At 46.0% G+C, this 18,790-nt stretch overlaps 1 protein-coding gene across 1 annotated transcript; it reads right to left on the minus strand.

Annotated features, from left to right (window-relative positions):
• Nucleotides 1–9,098: 9,098 nt before the first annotated feature.
• SOWAHB (sosondowah ankyrin repeat domain family member B) lies at nt 9,099–12,634 on the minus strand. Its single transcript, XM_060779366.2, has one exon. It carries the CDS (start codon nt 12,407–12,409, stop codon nt 9,968–9,970), a length of 2,442 nt encoding a protein of 813 aa, XP_060635349.2. The 5' UTR covers nt 12,410–12,634; the 3' UTR covers nt 9,099–9,967.
• Nucleotides 12,635–18,790: the final 6,156 nt, after the last annotated feature.

Raw genomic sequence — 18,790 nt, forward strand, 5'->3', positions numbered from 1 at the left:
ATATTGCATGAACTGTCAAGATTTGCAATCTGTAGCATGCTCTCCCAGAAGGTTGCATATTTTGACACCTTGTGTGACCTAGACTGCAACTGATAAGAAACGGAACCCCATAAATCTCAATCCCATAACTAAAGATGTCAACATATGGGCTCTACGTTTTAAAATGTTTTAGATGAATCCATCGTCAAATCTACAGAACCATTTGGGAATGATCACGTATAGAATCATGGAGAAAGCAGCAGATGGTAACTCTGCAAAGCTGGTGGGAGATTTCCTATAGCAAAAGGATGTGATGTTAGCAGCAGGCTGTTTATATGCAATTTCAGTAGGAGCCTGCTTGCTCTTTTATAACTCATCATCTGGACCTGAAAAGAATAAGGTGGTCTCCCACCATCTTTCTGCAGCGTGTAGGGAATGCTTCCTTCGGCTCAATAGGAACAGTGAGAAAATGATAAAAATGGAACAGACCTGAGACATAAGAAGACAAGCAAAGCTAGAGGTCCAAAGTTGTAGAAGTTAAAAGACTACAAATGCATCTACACTATGGAACTAATTCACTGCAGCACACCCAAATACCTGGGAGTCACCCTGGACTGTGCTCTGACCTACAAGAAGCACTGCCTGAATATCAAGCAAAAAGTGGGCACTAGAAAAAATATCATACGAAAGCTGACTGGCACAACCTGGGGATCACAATCAGACACAGTGAAGACATCTGCCCTTGCACTATGCTACTCTGCTGCTGAGTATGCATGCCCAGTGTGGAACACATCTCACCACACTAAAACAGTGGATGTGGCTCTTAATGAGACATGCTGCATTATCACGGGGTGTCTGCGCCCTACACCACTAGAGAAATTACACCATCTAGCCGGCATTGCACCACCTGACATCCGTCGGGAAGTAGCAGCCAATAGTGAAAAGACCAAGGCAGCGACATCTCCAGCTCATCCTTTGTTTGGGTATAAGCCAGCACGTCAACGACTTAAATCAAGAAATAGTTTACTTAGATCTAAAGAGACACTCGCTGGAACACATCAGCAAGCGAGAGTCCAAAAGTGGCAGGCTCAAACCCAGCACCTCAACCCGTGAGTGATACCAGGTGAGAGACTCCCTCCTGGGCACACAGAAGACTGGGCGACTGGGGAGGCGCTGAACAGACTGCGCTCTGGCACCACGAGATGCAGAGCCAATCTTAAGAAATGGAGCTACAAAGTGGAATCCAAGACATGCGAGTGTGGAGAAGAGCAAACCACAGACCACCTGCTTCAATGCAATCTCAGCCCTGCTACATGCACAATGGAGGACCTTCTTGCGGCAACACCAGAGGCACTCCAAGTGGCCAGATACTGGTCAAAGGACATTTAATCAACTACCAAGTTTGCAAAATTTGTGTTTTTCTCTCTCTCTTTGTTTGTTTGTTTTGTTCTGTTAGAAATGTAATACAATGGTATGGTTGCTGATGACATGATAAATAAATAAATAAATAAATAAATACTCAATGCTATGGAATAATGGGAGTTGCCATTGCACGCATATCTTTGGACTTCTCTGCAAGTCTGCCTCACGAAACAACAACTCCCAGGATTCCATAGCATTGTGAGGTAAAGGTGGTATCAAAAAGCATCCCTTTTACAGTACAGATTCGCCCTTAGAACATCATATTGAATCTGTTTAGCATCAAGACAGGCATATTTGCTCTGAATGCCCATTTGTCCCTATCCCATTGCTTTGCAAATGATAGAATACACATACAGGCAGTCCTTGAGATACAAACATCCAACTTACAAATGACTCAAACACGAATCAAGAAACATGACCTTGCAGACTAATTTAACCAGAGAAGTTAGCCATAGCAGAGCACTTGATGAACTAACCTGGACACAGCATATTATTTGAGGATACAGAAAAGCTTGACCACTCTAATAACCACCATGTCAGACTACACAAAGAAGCCATTGAAATCCACAATCATGCGGACGATTTCATCAGAAAGGAGGTAACCATGAAAATGAACAAAATCTGGCTACCAGTATTTAAACACTCTAAAATCAGGACAGTAAATAAAAAACAACACTCAAAAAACAGGGGAATTCCAGACATGAAACAATCAGGGCCAGCTAACACATCCCATCAAAGGATTTTTCCCAGGCAGAAATTAGCCAGTCCTTGAAGCTGCAAGACTTTGCCGTGCTAATTAAGGTGATCAATTGCAACACTCACACATACCTCCAACAGACAAGAGTTCTTTCTCCCACCCTGGACCTTCCACAGATATATAAACCTGCCTTGCTTAGTTTCCAATATACCTCACAACCTCTGAGGATGCCTGGCATAGATGTGGGCAATATGTCAGGAGAATATGCTTCTGGAAACATGGCCATACAGCTCAGAGAACTCATAGCAACCCAGTGATTCTGGCCATGAAAGTTTTCCACAACTCATTGTTTGTTGTCTCAAATGACAGGGATGAGACAATAGGAAGTGAGAGAAATCTACCCCTAGGAATGGAAATTCACACCTGAAAGCATTACCATGGGGAAAAGGGTCTCCGCTGAAGCTTCCTCACCAATCCTTGTTTCCACAACATGCCAATTTTTCAAAATCCAGTTCTCACAGGGACAGAAAGTAAGGTGAAATCTTCTGAGCAGGGACACAAACAGCAAAACAAACACCACTGGGGTGTTAACCCTTCCCTATGCTATCCAAAGCTTATATATATAGCTGGAGTTACACTTTAAAATGTACCTGTTCCGACTTACATTCAAAATCAGCTTTAGAACAAACCTACGGAACCTATCATATCCGTAACTTGGGGACTGCCTGTACAAATGTGCCCTTAGACATCAGACTGCATCTATTTAGCATCAGGAAAAGGATCAGAGGTTGAAATATTAGTTCTGAATGCCCGTTACATTGCAAATGACAAAATGAATGCATTGCTTACTTTGTGAACTTTGTGCTGTTTGCAAAATTCACTTGTTCCACACCTGGCATTTATAGCAATGTTTCTCAACCTGGGGGTAAGGACCCCTGAAGGGGTCGTGAGGGGGTGTCAGAGAGGTCATCAAAGACCATAAGAAAACACAGTATTTTCCATTGGTCATGGGGGTTTTGTATGGGAAGTTTGGCCCAATTCTATTGTTGGTGGGGTTCAGAATGCTCTTTGATTGTAGGTGAACTATACATCCCAGCAACTACAACTCCCAAATGTCAATGTCCATTTCCCCCAAACTCCACCAGTGTTCACATCTGGGCATATTGAGTATTCATTCCATGTTTGGTCCAGATCCACCATTGTTTGAGTCCACAGTGCTCTTTGGATATAGGTGAACTACAACTCCAAAACTCAAGGTGAATGCCCACCAAACCCTTCCATTATTTTCTGTTGGTCATGGGAGTTCTATGTGCCAAGATTGGTTCAATTCCATGGTTGGTGGAGTTCCGAATGCTCTTTGATTGTAGGTGAACTATAAATCCCAGCAACTACAACTCCCAAATGACAAAATCAATCCCCTTCAATCCCACCAGTATTCAAATTTGGGCATTTATTTATTTTATTTATTTATTTGGTTTACTTTTACCCCGCCCTTCTCACCCCGAAGGGGACTCAGGGCGGATTACACATCCAAGACACAATTCGATGCCCGTAACATACCACAGCAATAAAACAAATAACACCATTTAACAATCAACAGCAATACATTACATCTATACCCGTTAAAACCAATAAAACCAATAAAAAATTCATACAAACCGATACAAACCAATTACTCCTTATTGCCGGTCAATGTTCGCTATCTCATAGTTCAGAGTTTCCTTCCACATTTATCAGGTATTTGTGCCAAATTTGGTCCAGTGAATACAAATACATCCTGCATATTTACATTACAATTCGCAACAGTAGCAAAATTACAGTTATTAAGTAGCAACAAAATGTTATGGTTGGGTGTCACCACAACATGAGAAACTGTATCAAGGGGTCTTGGCATCAGGAAGATTGAGAAACACTGATGTAGATGCACCCTTATTCCTTTACATATGTGTTTAGATGGCAGCTTCAGTTACGATGGCTGGGTGGAAGCAGAAAATGAGCAGCAAATAAGAAACTGAATATTATTGTGCATCCTTATTTGTAGGCAGACTAGCCAAATTGAATTTTTTACATGCCATTTTATTTATTTTTGCAAATATGGGGGCATATGGCTCTATAGTTTTAGACCATAATCTCCATCCTCTTATTGCGATTCGCCGGGCTGGCTAAACCAAATGGGACTCACAGTTCAACAACATCTGGAAAAACACCACGTTCCTCATTCCTGGTTTGCTGGGTACAGAAGAGGCTCGTACCAGCTTTGTCACAGCTTCTGTCAGGAAATCCCTGCTTTAGATCTCACAGCTACAAACAGCTTAGGTCGCAGCTAGATGCCACAGACCCTATAAGAACAGGGCGGGGATTGGGGGTGAGATTCCTATTTATAGCCTGGACGTGCGGAAAAGAGAAGATTAATCCTTTTTCTTGCATACACTTCCCCTTGCAATCTCTGGGTCATTTCTCCCAACTCAGCCAGGAAATTGGGAGAAAGCTAGAGATTGTTGATACGAGGGATGATGGTAGTGGGAGCCCCAAGAGTTAAGGTTGTTCCCACATGATTGCTCACCTTGCTTTGTTGAGCAACCCAGTTGTGACTCATGTGCCTGGTGTCATGAGAACTTGCTTAGCCAAGGCATACGTGTCTCAGCTGTGAACCCATCCACAGAACAGATGCAGTAACAAGCCTACACAACAAGGTTGATGCAAGGATCATTGAAACTGTGTACGCAAGGCATCTTGGAACACTTTAAAGCATTGAGAAAGTAGATCTAAGTCTATAAAAGCCTACATTACAATTTTCATTCTCTCTCTCTGATGTTCCAGGCTAGCACGGCCATGTCTTTGAACTCAACTGCATTGTGAGTGCAAAATGTTATTCGTTTCTCTGTGTATATGTGTCTTCAATTCCCCTGGTAATTTATGGTGACCCCATGGATATCCTTAGGAAAGGAATTCACGGAGGTGATTCTGACAGTTCCTTCCTCTGAAATAGAGATTACAACACCTGATAGTAAATTGTGGCCTCCCATCCAAGTACTAACCAGGGCCCACCCTGCTTAGCACCCAAGATCAGACAGGATTTCATGCATTTAGGGTAATCAGGTGCATGCAATATTGCATATCGTTGTATTAATATGAGCATTTACTGAATAAAGGAATGGGGTAGAACGTTGTTGTTTGTGGTATAATTAACTAAAACATTTATATCCCACTGGTATGCTATATAATTTAAAGCAATTCCAAATATTAGAGCCACAACTCAGTTAAACTCAGTTAACAGAGACTCTGGAAAAGCAACCCTTCCTTACATGCTCCCCCAGTTCTCCTTTTCTTGTTCTTTGTTTAGCTGGAATCTTTTTAGCAGCATCAGCACTGAGACTATTTTGTGTGTGTGTGTCAGGAGTGACTTGAGAAACTGCAAGTCGCTTCTGGTGTGAGAGAATTGGCCGTCTACAAGGACATTGCCCAGGGGATGCCCGGATGTTTTGATGTTTTACCATCCTTGTGGGAGGCTTCCCTCATGTCCCCACATGGGGAGCTGGAGCTGACAGAGGGAGCTCAACCCACTCTCCCTGGATTCAAACCACTGACCTGTCGGTCATCAGTCCTGCCAGTCCATTGCGCCGCTGAGACAATGATGAAGGAAGACTGTAGAAACATAGGTCCCATTTATACTGCCATATAAAGGCAGTTCCAGAATTCAATTTAATTCACAGAATCAAAGAATAATAGAGTTGGAAGAAACCACATAGGCCATCTAGTCGAACCCCCTGCCATGCAGGAAAAGCACAATAAAGTACCCCTGACTGGATATAATGCAGTTCAGTGCAGTTAAACTGCATTCAGAAGCTGCATTATATGGCAGTGTAGATGAGGCCATAGACTTTCAGTGTCAGGTTGCAGCAGAATGTCTGTATTGAACAATATAATAAAACTCCACATAGGAAAGAAGAGGGTTCCACTCTGGCCGAATGTAACTGCCTACAACAGGAGAGGTAAACAGTATCTGCAACCTGAGAGGGCTGGTGACTTAGTGATTTCTCACTTATAGGTTCACCATAAGTCAATGCCAATCTGACAGCAGATTAACAACAACAACAAAGCTGCCTCCTAGAGCCATCGAAGCCTGAATTCTTCCAAGAAGCCAATGGTGACTGAATGGAGACTTTTCCAATAATGTCCCCATTTTTAATTAAACAAACAAACAAACAAGGAGAAACATATTCCATGAAGCAAGGTTATCCTAGCAAACAAAGTACACTATCATTATGCATCTTGGTTTTGACCCATAACAGGCCCATAGCCAGGATGTTGTTTCGGGGGGGGGGGGGGGCTGAGTCTGAGTGAAAGAGGGTCTGCCCTAGCAAACCTTTTGTATCGTTACCCCAATACCCCCATGCATTTGGGATATATTGAGCATGGTGATGAGACCATGATATGAATAAACATAACAGTTTAAATAATGCAGCAGTAAGGCGTTCTTGCGGACCACCATGAAAATTTCGGGAAGGGGGGCTGAAGCCCCCCAAGCCCCCCCCCCCCCCCAGCTACATGCCTGACCCATAAAGCACCCAGGTTGGGTGCTTTATGGGAAATAGAGATTACTTACAGTCACTAATGGTTTCCGTTTTTTGCTTTTTGGCACCAGGATGTCGCTCCAAGGCAGGGTGGAAGCTGACTGCTGCAACATCTTGCATTGCCTAGGCTGATGAAGTGGTTCTTCACCCTGTAAACTTTCCCACAGCCAACGTAAACAAGTAATGGATTGCACCAAGGACTTTCTATAGAGCAGGAGTCCTCAAACTAAGGCCCGGGGGCCGGATACGGCCCTCCAAGGTCCTTTACCCAGCCCTTGCTCAGTGTCAACCTAAGTATGAAATGACTTGAAACTCCACAACAACAACAACAACAACAACAACAACAACAATCCTATCTCATCAGCCAAAAGCAGGCCCACACTTCCCATTGAAATACTAATAAGTTTATATTTGTTAAAATTATTCTTTGCTTTAATTATTGTATTGTTTTAAAGTGTTTTTTGCACTACAAATAAGATATGTGCAGTGTGCATAGGAATTCATTCGTGTTTTTTTCAAATTATAATCTGGCCCTCCAACAGTTTGAGGGACTGTGACCTGGCCCTCTGTTTAAAAAGTTTGAGGATCCTGCTGTAGAGCATCCATGTGCTCTGAATTATGGCTCTTTCCATGAGTGTTCCTCAAAAAGACGTCTAGAAGATAGGGGACAAACTTCTCTCTTTCGAACCTGGCCCACTGCTATCTAATTTCCTTGGCTACCAATGTCTGTGTTTGTTTGATAGATGCATGCTCCATTCAGTCAAAGTATGCCAACATTCAACTAGTTTGGTCAGTATCAGAAAAATCACTTCCTTGGACTACAACTTCCAGTTTGAGCATCTTGATGTAGGTGGAAGCCTGGGAGCTGTAGTCCAAAAAGTGTTTTTCCAAGCTCTGGGTAGTATTTTAGTAAACAGAGCATGTTTACTCCCTCAGTCATCTCTGTAACATGTTGTCGAAGGCTTTCATGGCCGGAATCGCTAGGTTTCTGGGCTATATGGCCATGTTCCCAGAGCATTCTCTCCTGATGTTTCACCCACATCTATGGCAGCCATCCTTAGAGGTTGTGAGGTTTGTTGGAAACTAGGCAAGTGGGGTTTATATATCTGTGAAATATCCAGGGTGGGGAAAATAACTCTTGTCTGCTTGAGGCAAGTGTGAATGTTGCAATTTGCCACCTTGATTGGCATTTCATGTCCTGCAGTTTCAAGGCCTGGCTGGTTGCTGCTAGGGGAATCCTTTGTTGGGAGGTGTTAGCTGGCCCTTATTGTTTCCTGTCTGGAATTCCCCTGTTGTTCTATTTACTGTCCTATCCAGATTTTGTTTGTTTTCATGGTTTCTCTCCTTTCTGTTGAAATTGTCTACATGCTTGTGGATTTCAATGGCTTCTCCATGTAGTCTGACATGATAGTTGTTAGAGTGGTCCAGCATTTCTGTGTTCTTGAACAATATGCGGTGCCCAGGTTGGTTCATCAGGTGTTCTGCTATAGGTGACTTCTCTGACTGAATTAGTCTGCAGTGTCTGTTACTTGATTCTTGTTTGGGCCAGCTAACACCTCCCAACAAAGATTCCCCCAGGCAGTAACCAGCCAGGCCTTGAAACTATAGGCCATTAAATGCTAATCAAGGTGGTCACTTGCAACATTCACACTTGCCTCAAGCAGACAAAATATCTTTCCCCCACCTGGGACATTCCACAGATATATAAACCTCACTCACTTAGTTTACAACAGACCCCTCAACCTCTGAGGATGCCTGTCATAGATGTAGGCAAAACGTCAGGAGAGAATATATTGTTGAAGGCTTTCATGGCTGGAATCACTGGGCTGTTGTAGGTTTTTCGGGCTATATGGCCATGTTCTAGAAGCATTCTTTTCTGACATTTCACCTGCATCTATGGCAAGCATCCTCAGAGGTTGTGAGGATAATTGCCACAGATGCAGGCAAACATCAGGAGAGAATGCTTCTAGAACATGGCCATATAGCCCAAAAAACCTACAACAACCCAGTCATAGAATCATAGAATCAAAGAGTTGGAAGAGACCTCATGGGCCATCCAGTCCAACCCCCTGCCAAGAAGCAGGAATACTGCATTCAAATCACCCCTGGCAGATGGCCATCCGGCCTTTGTTTAAAAGCTTCCAAAGAAGGAGCCTCCACCACACTCTGGGGCAGAGAGTTCCACTGCTGAACGGCTCTCACAGTCAGGAGAGAATGTTTCTGGAACATGTCCATACAGCCTGGAAACCTCACAGAAACATTTCTGTCATGTCTCAGAGATTGTAGGAAGAAAAGCTGAAACATTCCTCATTTCAAAAGTTTAGAACGTAAATACATGCCCTTAGAAAAGCACCCAAAGGTGACTATTTAGGCAACAAGAGGGAACAAAAGCACATACTTAACACAGAGAACAACCCTGAGATATATTAGCAGCAATACAATTTATTATCAGGCTTTAAAAAAATAGAAAAAAAGCTCCACAGGTATTTGCTGTGAAGTCTCGCCTTGTGTTGTGGGAGACGGGTACGGTTCATTCACTCCTTTGATCTGAGATAGCATCTTGTAACCCACCCACTCCATAGCAAAACCGTTTGCTTTTTTAAGATTACTTTAAAACTCCTCAGCAATGAGGTAATTCTCCAGTTAATTAAAATTCCTCTGTCTGTCTGTCAAGATCTTCCTCCCCTCAGGTGTTTCGAAGAGCAGATAAATAATCGCATCTGGCAAATTACAGTGTACATGGCACCCCGTATTTGAACATATGGCCACCTTTACTCCCTAAATGGGAGTTATAATCCTGGTTTTTAAGCAGTAACCTCCCATCCCTCTTTCCCAAATCACTTACAATAGAAAAAGAAACCCTCTTGCATAGAGACATACCCATTCCAACAGGGGACTGAAATGGATTTGGGATATTCAAGCCCTTGTTTGCCCTCCAAATACCAGATTTCCAAACAAGGCAATTTTGTTTTCATTTCTAGGAACAAAATGAATGAATTTGTCCAAAACCATCCTGGAAATGGAAGAGGATTGCTTGGTTCACATCTATGGGACATCGACACTCCCAAATCAACAAAACTTAACAGTAGATGCCTTGACAGGCCCCCGTGAGCCAGGCACTCCTTATGACAGAAGTATCTAAAATTGTAAGTGTCTCCCCCAAATACTATACCCAACTGGAATAAATAAAGGAAAGGGGAAATAAAGTGCTTTTTCTTCTAGATCCTACACAGTGCACGTGGGCCACAAAAGGTCTCACGTTTTGATTCTCCGTCCGGCAAAGATCCCAGCGGTTTTAGTCACTGTATTCCTCCCTCTCGTGCAAAGGAGGGCATTTGTTTCCCATTTTCCACTTGATGTGTTGAGGTTTCAAGTAAGCTGCCAAGGAAGCAGTTCGGCTAATTTTTCTGCCCAGCTCTGGACTCTTGCCCTTTCTGGCTGGAGAGTTGTTGTTAGGCCTGGTAATAGGACGCGCTGGAAAAATGGTTTTGCCCCGAGGTGCCCCCAAAAGTTGCCAAACTTCCCCCGAAGTGGCACTGCTCAGGTACTGCCAGGGCCTCTTACCACTGCCATCCCGCACCTGGACGTGGCACTGCAGCTTCTGCACCAGGACCTTGATGACCAGCTGGTGCCCATGCATGGCCGCCAAGTGCAATGGTGTGTAGCCACAGCCGGACTTGACGTTCACATCTAGAGGCACTCCGGCTTTCTTGGCACCGGTGACAACATCCAGCAACACCTGGACATTCCCGTGTTTGGCCAGCCAATGGAGCACTGTATAGCCTGAAATGAAGTCCTTACGGGTGGCAAGATAGGGGTCTTCGAGGAGAAGAGCCCGGGCTTGCATCCAGGACCCTGTGGCTACCTTCACCAACCAAGCATGCTCTCGGGGCTCTAGCGGTACCATGGAGGACCTGTGCTCTGTTGACCCATCTGTGTCTGGGGCTAGTCCTTCCAAATTTGGTTTACTACCTGCACGGTTTTGCATTGACACCTGTTGTGGACTAAGCGAGGCATCAAGATTTGGAGGTGGAGGAGCCCTGGCTACTTTTTTTGCTTTGGGCAAATCTGTATTTGCCCGCTCAGCCTCTTTTCCCCTTAGTTTGTTGCCTCTGCCAGCAACCTGAGGGACCGACACAAGGTGGCCAGGGATTGTGCCATTCTGCTTGGCAGGAGGTGGCATCCCTCTTGGCCCATTGGCGTACGGTTTGGTGTTCAACCCCTTTGGCTGAGTTTTGCCAGTGCCCTCTGTCCTGCTCCGAACTCCCAAACGTGGGAGACTGAAGCTGGCATCCCCTTCTGCCCGGTGGGAATCGCTCCCTCCACTGGCACTGCTGCCTTCTTCGCTGGCGGAGCTCCCCTTCTCAATGAAGTCCTCCAGATCCTGCAGAGAGAGTTGGCACCGGATGCTGCGGAAGACAGGCAGGGGGTCTCGAGAGCCACGATGGAGTCCGGAAAGTCCAGAAGTTGGACAGGAATCGTTATCCGAGTCAGAATGTGTAGCCATCCAGTCCCGGATCCTTTGTTGGGTGATGCCACCTTGACTTGATGGAGGACCCATTTCCCTGGTGGGGATGGTTGTGGGATCTAGAGTTGGGCAGGAGTTGGTTTCAGTGGGAGAGTGATGAGTGGCTACCCAGTCCTGAATCCTTTGCTGGCTTGGTGGAGCACCCATTTCCCTGATGGGCAAGGCAGTGGAGTCCAGAGTCAAGCAGGAGTTGGTTTCAGTGGGAGAGTGATGGGTCGTCACCCAGTCCTGAATCCTTTGCTGGGTGATGCCTCCTTGGCTTGGTGGAGCTCCCATTTCCTTGATGGGGAAGGTGGTGGGGTCCAGAGTTGGGTAATTTTCAATGGAAGAGTGATGGGTCTTCACCCAGTCCTGAATCCTTTGCTGGGTGAGGCCACCTTGGCTTGGTGGAGCTCCCATTTCCCTGCTGGGGATGGTGGTGGAGTCCAGAATTGGGCAGGAGTTGGTTTCAGTGGGAGAGTGATGAGTGGCTACCGACTCCTGAATCGTTTGCTGCATGATGTGTCCTTGGCTTGGCAGAGGACCCATTTCCCTGACGGAGAAGGTGGTGGGTTCCAGAGTTGGGCAGGGGTTGGTTTCGGTGGGAGAATGATGAGTAGCCACCCAGTCCTGAATCCTTTGCTGGGTGCCACCTTGTCCCATTCCCCTGAGGGGCAAGGGGAGTCCTTTGGAGACGCGGAGACCCAGAGGACCCTCTTGGAAGCCCCCATTGATCTCTCTGAAAGGCTGAGGAGCTGGAGGGTCAACACAGGGCGGCAGCCTGGTGTCCGAAGGCCCCTCCTTGTTGGCCTGGCAGCTCTTGAGCGGTGCAGAGGAGGCTCTGCAGGTGAGCTCCCCCCCTCCCTGCTGATGGAGAGCAGGAGCCCTGCGGCAATGGCCGGGCGGGACTGGCCTGGGCTTCAAGGCTGGGGGGGAGGAAGGCGAGGAGGAGGAGGGGGGAGGCGCCTTGCCCTCTTCTCCCACCAGCTCCCGGTACCGCTTCCTGAGCACCACGTACTTGGCGGCGGGGCCGGGCCCCTCGGTCTTGACGGTGGCCACGGAGTTGACGAAGCCCTTGAACTGGTCCCGGCGGCGCTGCAGCTCCTCGGGGCCGGCCTGGGGGTCCCGCAGGAAGCGCCTGAAGTGGGCCACCAACGCCGCGTTGGCCACTCGCCCTCCCGACTGGCACAGGAAGTCCAGCAGCTCGGCTTGGCTCAGCTCCAGGGCCATCCTCGCCCCGGGCAGCCCCGCGCCCTTCAAGCCCTCTCCTGGAGGACGGGCCCGGCTCCCATCGGGACCCTCCTCGCCCCCTCGCAAGGAGAAGAGAGCAAAGGAGAGGAAAGCAAAGAGAGGCACCTGCGCGCCGCCGAGGAGGAGAACGCAACTACTTCGCCGCCTTCCCCGACTCAGCCTCACCTGCCTCTCTCCCTCTGCGGCTCCACCCCCTTCCCCAGCTTAAGCCCCTCCCCCAAACCCCGCCCCCTTTTAAGGTCATTGCAAAACCCATCGCGACGTTTCCCCTTTTGCAAAGGTACATATTTCCCTCCTCGGAGGAGGAGGTCACCGAAAGTGTGGCTGCGGAGGCGAGGCCAGAGAGGGTTGGTATCTTGCCTCCAGGCAGAGAAAGAAAAGGAACAGCATTGACTGGGTTGCTGTGTGAGTTTTCCGGGCTGTGCCTGGCCATGTTCCAGAAGCATTCTCTCCTGACGTTTCGCCCACATCCATGGCAGGCATCCTCAAAGGTTGTGAGGTCTGTTGGAAACTAGGAAAATGGGGTTTGTATATCTGTGGATATACAAACATCAGAAAAACCAAGAATATGGCAACAAGAATGATTGGCAATTGGGAAATAGAGGGAGAAAATGTGGAGGCCGTGACAGACTTTGTATTTCTAGGTGCAAAGATTACTGCAGATGCAGACTGTGGCCAGGAAATCAGAAGACGCTTCCTTCTTGGGAGGAGAGCAATGTCCAATCTCGATAAAATAGTAAAGAGCAGAGACATCACACTGGCAACAAAGATCTGCATAGTCAAAGCCATGGTATTCCCTGTAGTAACCTACGGATGTGAGAGATGGACCTTAGGGAAGGCTGAGCGAAGGAAGATCGATGCTTTTGAACTGTGGTGTTGGAGGAAGGTTCTGAGAGTGCCTTGGACTGCGAGAAGATCCAACCAGTCCATCCTCCAGGAAATAAAGCCCGACTGCTCACTGGAGGGAAGGATACTAGAGACAAAGTTGAAGTACTTTGGCCACATCATGAGGAGACAGGAAAGCCTAGAGAAGACAATTATGCTGGGGAAAGTGGAAGGCAAAAGGAAGAGGGGCCGACCAAGGGCAAGAGGGATGGATGGCATCCTTGGAGTGACTGGCTTGACTCTGAAGGCGCTGGGGGTGGTGACAGCCAACAGGGAGCTCTGGCGTGGGCTGGTCCATGAGGTCACGAAGAGTTGGAGACGACTGAACGAATGAACAACAACAACATATCTGTGGAATGTCCAGGGTGGGAGAAAGAAGGTGTTGGAGGTAGGTAGGTGTGAATGTTTCAATTGGCCATTGAAACAAAAAGAATTATAGAACCACTAGCAACATGCCCTCAAAATGCACTTTACCACTGATTTAGGATTGACTGCATCCCCTCACCTCTCTTTGAAAACCCTTTACCAGTTATATCCTACCTTGTTCATGCCCAGCGTTATTTTTTAATTTTTTTAACTATTGCATTTGGCCCGGCCATGGGTTTTTAAATCCTTGTGTGTTACTGTTTATTGTTTATTGTTTATATGTGATTTATATTAATTGTCCTTTCTTCAAGACCTGGCTGATTCCTGCCAGGAATCTTTTGGTGGAAGGTGTTATCTGGCCCTGATGGTTTCCTGTCTGGAATTCCCCTGTTTGCTGAGTTTTGCTCTATTTACTGTCCTGATTTTAGAGGGGTTTTTTTAAGAATATTGGTAGGCAGATTTTGTTCATGTTAATGGTTTTCTCCTTTCTCTTGAAATTGTCCACATGCTTGTGGATTTCAATGGCTTTTCTGTGTACTCTGACATGGTGGTGATTAGGGTTAGGGTTAGGATGGATTCCTGCCTAGCGGAATCCTTTGTTGGGAGGTGTTATCTGGCCCTGATTGTTTCCTGTTTGGAATTCATAGAGTTGGAAGAGACCTCATGGGCCATCCAATCCAACCCCATTCTGCCAAAAAGCAGGAATATTGCATTCAAAGCACCCCTGACAGATGACCATCCAGCCTCTGTTTAAAAACTTCCAAAGAAGGAGCCTCCACCACACTCTGGGGCAGAGAGTTCCACTACTGAACAGCTCTCACAGTCAGGAAGTTCTTCCTCATGTTCAGATGGAATCTCCTTTCTTGTAGTTTGAAGCCATTGTTCCCTTGCATCCTAGTCTCCAGGGAAGCAGAAAACAAGCTTGCTCCCTCCTCCCTGTGGCTTCCTCTCACATATTTATACATGGCTATCATATCTCCTCTCAGCCTTCTCTTCTTCAGGCTAAACATGCCCAGCTCCTTAAGCCGCTCCTCATTGGGCTTGTTCTCCAGACCCTTGATCATTTGAGTCTCCCTCCTCTGAACACATTCCAGCTTGTCAATATCTCTCTTGAATTGTGGTGCCCAGAATTGGACACAATATTCCAGGTGTGGTCTAACCAAAGCAGAATAGAGGGGTAGCATTAATTCCCCTGTTTTCAGAGTGTTATCCTTTATTTACTGTCCTGATTTTAGAGTTTTGCAATACTGGTATCCAGGTTTTGTTCACTGAGTTAAAATAATAATAATAATAATAATAATAATAATAATAATAATAACTTTATTTCTATTCCGTCTTATCTCCCAAAAGGGACTCAGGAGGAGTGTACAACAAAAATCAACAAACATCCATTGCAGGGGAAAGTAAAGGTTTCCCTTGACATTAAGTCTAGTCATGTCCCACTCTGGGAAGTGATGCTCATTTCCATTTCTGAGCCGAAGAGCCGGCGTTGTCTGTAGACACCTCCTAGGCCATGTGACCAGCATGACTGCATGGAGCGTCTTTATCTTCCCATTTGGGCAGTACCTACTGATCTACATTTGCATGTTTTATGAACCACTAGGTTGAAGCTGGGCCTAACAGCCGGAGCTCACCCCATTCCCTGGAGTTGAACCACCAACCTTTAGTTCAGCAAGTTCAGTGGTTTAATCTGCTGCATCACCAGAGGGTTAAAACACTTCAAAGAATAAACAATCAAATAGATAGCACCAGGATGTACTTATAAAACAACTCAAAGTAACAAGTGAGCAATTTAAATATATAGGATAAAATAATTGGGACACATTTCTCTAATGACTCTAATAATAGTCATAGATAATTAGCACCTTTAAAACATGTCATACAATTAGCGATAGGTCATCCGGGCTGAGGTAAGTCTCCATTAGCTGAATCAAAATGATAGTAAAGTGTGCATCCTCCTCCTCCCCATATGCTTGAATACATAAGTAAGTTTTGACAGCTTCTTAAAGGAGAGGAGGGAAGGGGCAGTTTTCAGTTCTTTTGGGAGCGAGTTCCAGAGAAGGGGAGCAATCACAGATAAGGCCCCCCTCTTTCACTCCCACCAGCTGTGCTTGAGACAAGGATGGGACTGAGAGATGGGCTTCCTTCGCAGATCACAGTGCTTGTGGTGGTTTGTATGCTGAGAGGTCTGGGCCTAAAACCATTTAGGGCTTTATAGGTAGTGACCAGCACTTTGTATTTAGCCTGGAAGCAGATCAGCAGCCAGTGGATCTGCAGCCAACATGAGAGTCGTCTTCTCACTGTATATCAGTCCAGTTAGTAGCCTGGTTGTCAATCTCTGAACTACAAGGGATATCCAGAAAGTAAGGTTACAAGATTTTTTAAAAAATACAAAAAAAGAAAAGAATATATTTTAATAAAAGTTACATGGATTATAGAATAGGTGATACATTATTTTTCCACATAATCACCATCTAGTTCAATACATTTTGTCATCTGTGCGACAAGTCATTTTATGCCTGTGTCATAGAAGTCTCCCGCTGCCTTTTTTAGCCAGTTTGTCTCTTCAATTTTCACCTCATTGTGGTGGTGAAAGTGTTTTCCACCCAGGTGTTCCTTCATTTTAGTGAACAGATGATAGTGACTGCATGCGGGATTGGGGCTGTGAGAGCGATAGCATAAAACATCCCAACCAAATGAAGTCAACAACTCTTGTGTTGCATGAGCAGTGTGAGGATGCGCATTGTCATGAAGGAGACAGACAGAAGAGAAATGGAATGAGGACTCCCATCTCTAACCTTCACCACAATGCCAGTTGATGAGCTACTAACAACTGGCATTGCTTGTTCATTTCTGCTCACTTCGTGCTACACAGCAATGATGCCAACTTCCCCTGAGAAAATTCCCATGAGATCTATGTGCCTTGTAACCTTAGGTAAAGGTAAAGTTAGTCCCCTGACATTAAGTCCAGTCATGTTTGACTCTGGGGTGTGGTGCTCATCTCCATTTCTAAGCCCAAGAGCCAGCGTTGTCCGTAGACATCTCCAAGGTCATGTGGCCAGCATGACTGCATGGAGCACCGTTACCTTCCCGCCGGAGCGGTACCTATTGATCTACTCACATTTGAATGTTTTCGAACTGCTAGGTTGGCAGAAGCTAGGGCTGACAGCGGAAGCTCACGCCGCTCCCCGGAATCGAACCTGCGACCTTTCGATCAACAAGCTCAGCAGCTCAGTGCTTTAACCCACTGTGCCACCACTTGTAACCTTACTTTCCGGATAACCCTCGTAATTGCAGCTTCCAAACTATCTTCAAAGGCAGTCCCACATTGAGAACACTGCAGTAGTCCAAACAGGAAGTAATTAAGTCATGGACTATCATGACCAGATCTGTTATCTCAAGGTACGAGCACAGCTGGTGAACAAGTTTTAATTGTGCAAAGGCGCTCCTGACCACTGCCAACATTTGTGATTCCAGGGTCAGCGATGACTCCAGGATCACCCCCAGATTGAGGACCTGAGTCTTCAAGGGAAGTGTGACCCTGTCCAACACAAGCTATAATCCCACATCCTGAACTGCCTTCTGACTGACCAGGAGTACCTCTGTTTTGCCTGGATTTATCTTCAAAGTATTAGCCCTCATCCAGTCCATCACTGATGACAGGCACCAGATTAGGGGCAGCGTGGCATCCTTGGGTTTTGGTGGAAAGGAGAAATAGAGTTGGGTGTCATCTGGGTAAATTTGACACTGAACTCCAAAACTCCTGACAATCTCCCCCAGCGGTTTCATGTAAATGTTAAAGAGCATGGGGGACAGAATCGAACCCTGTGGGACCCCACAAGTCACCAGCCAGGGAGTTGTCCCCCAGCTCCACCTTCTGGGTGGTGGAACCACTGCAAGACAGTGCTTCCCAGTCCCGTCTCAGAGAGACCATGTAGAGCTACAACTTCCAGGATTCCAGAATATTGAGCCATGACAAGTAAAGTGGTGTCAAACTGCATTAGTTCTGCGCTGTAGATTCATTCGTGCTTCTATCAAAGAAAGTGCTTTCAAAGAGAGAGATAGGAACAAAAAAGTTATTGGACATAATGGCAGGCCAAGCAGAATCATAATAGTAGCTGCAACAACTCTTCTCCTTTGCAATGCCATCGAAGGTACTTTAGTCAGCATGTAGTTAAGTGCACTTTGGAAAAGCAGTCTATAAAACGTAGATGAAGGCGATAGCCGAGAAGGCGTTCTAACATTTCACACAGTTTCATTTGTTCTGTCTCCTTCAAGTCATTTGAAAAGAGCCCAAGGCTGAGAAGGTGTGAAGAAGGAACTGCTGAAAGGAGGAAACGGAGGAAAGAGGAAAGTCCTCATTGGGCCAGTTACACATTAACAACCCACTCCTAGTTGTATTTACTTGGCAGTTCCACACAAGTCAATGAAATTGACTCTCAGGTAAGCCATGCCAGAGTGAGGAAGGTGTGCTCAAGAATGTGTTCATCCCGGAAACTGGAAGAGTCATATTTTTGGACTGCAATATCCAGAATCCTCCAGCACCCTGGTAATTGTAGCTCAAAAAGTAAAAAATTTAAGCTGTGATTCAGAAAGACGAGCTAAATTGGGTTGCTGTGAGTTTTGATATTGTTAGCAAGATTCTGCAAACCTAGCATGCTTGTAATTTGGGATGTTGTGAGTTTTCCGGGCTGTGTGGCCATGTTCCAGAAGCATTCTCTCCTGACGTTTTGCCCACATCTATGGCAGGCATCCTCAGAGGTTGTGAGGTCTGTTGGAAACTAGGCAAGTGATGTTTATATATCTGTGGAATAATGTCCGGCATGGGAGAAAGAACTCTTGTCCGCTTGAGGCAAGTCTGAATGTTGCAAATGGCCATCTTGATTAGCATTGAATGACCTTGCAGCTTTAAAGCCTGGCTGGTTGCTGCCTGGGAGAAATCCTTTGTTGGACCAGTGGACATTCCAAAGATATATAAACCTCACTTGCCTAGTTTCCAACAGGAGCCCGCGGTGGTGCAATGGGTTAAACCCTCGTGCCAGCAGGACTGAAGACCGACAGGTTGGAGGTTCGAATCTGGGGAGAGTGCGGATGAGCTCCCTCTGTCAG

The sequence above is a fragment of the Anolis sagrei genome, chromosome 5 (genome assembly GCF_037176765.1).
Source record: "Anolis sagrei isolate rAnoSag1 chromosome 5, rAnoSag1.mat, whole genome shotgun sequence".
NCBI classification, from domain to species: domain Eukaryota; kingdom Metazoa; phylum Chordata; class Lepidosauria; order Squamata; family Dactyloidae; genus Anolis; species Anolis sagrei.

Bases quoted from the DNA above. Each gene is read 5' to 3' on its own strand.
- SOWAHB (XM_060779366.2), bottom strand. From the start codon at position 12,409: ATGGCCCTGGAGCTGAGCCAAGCCGAGCTGCTGGACTTCCTGTGCCAG.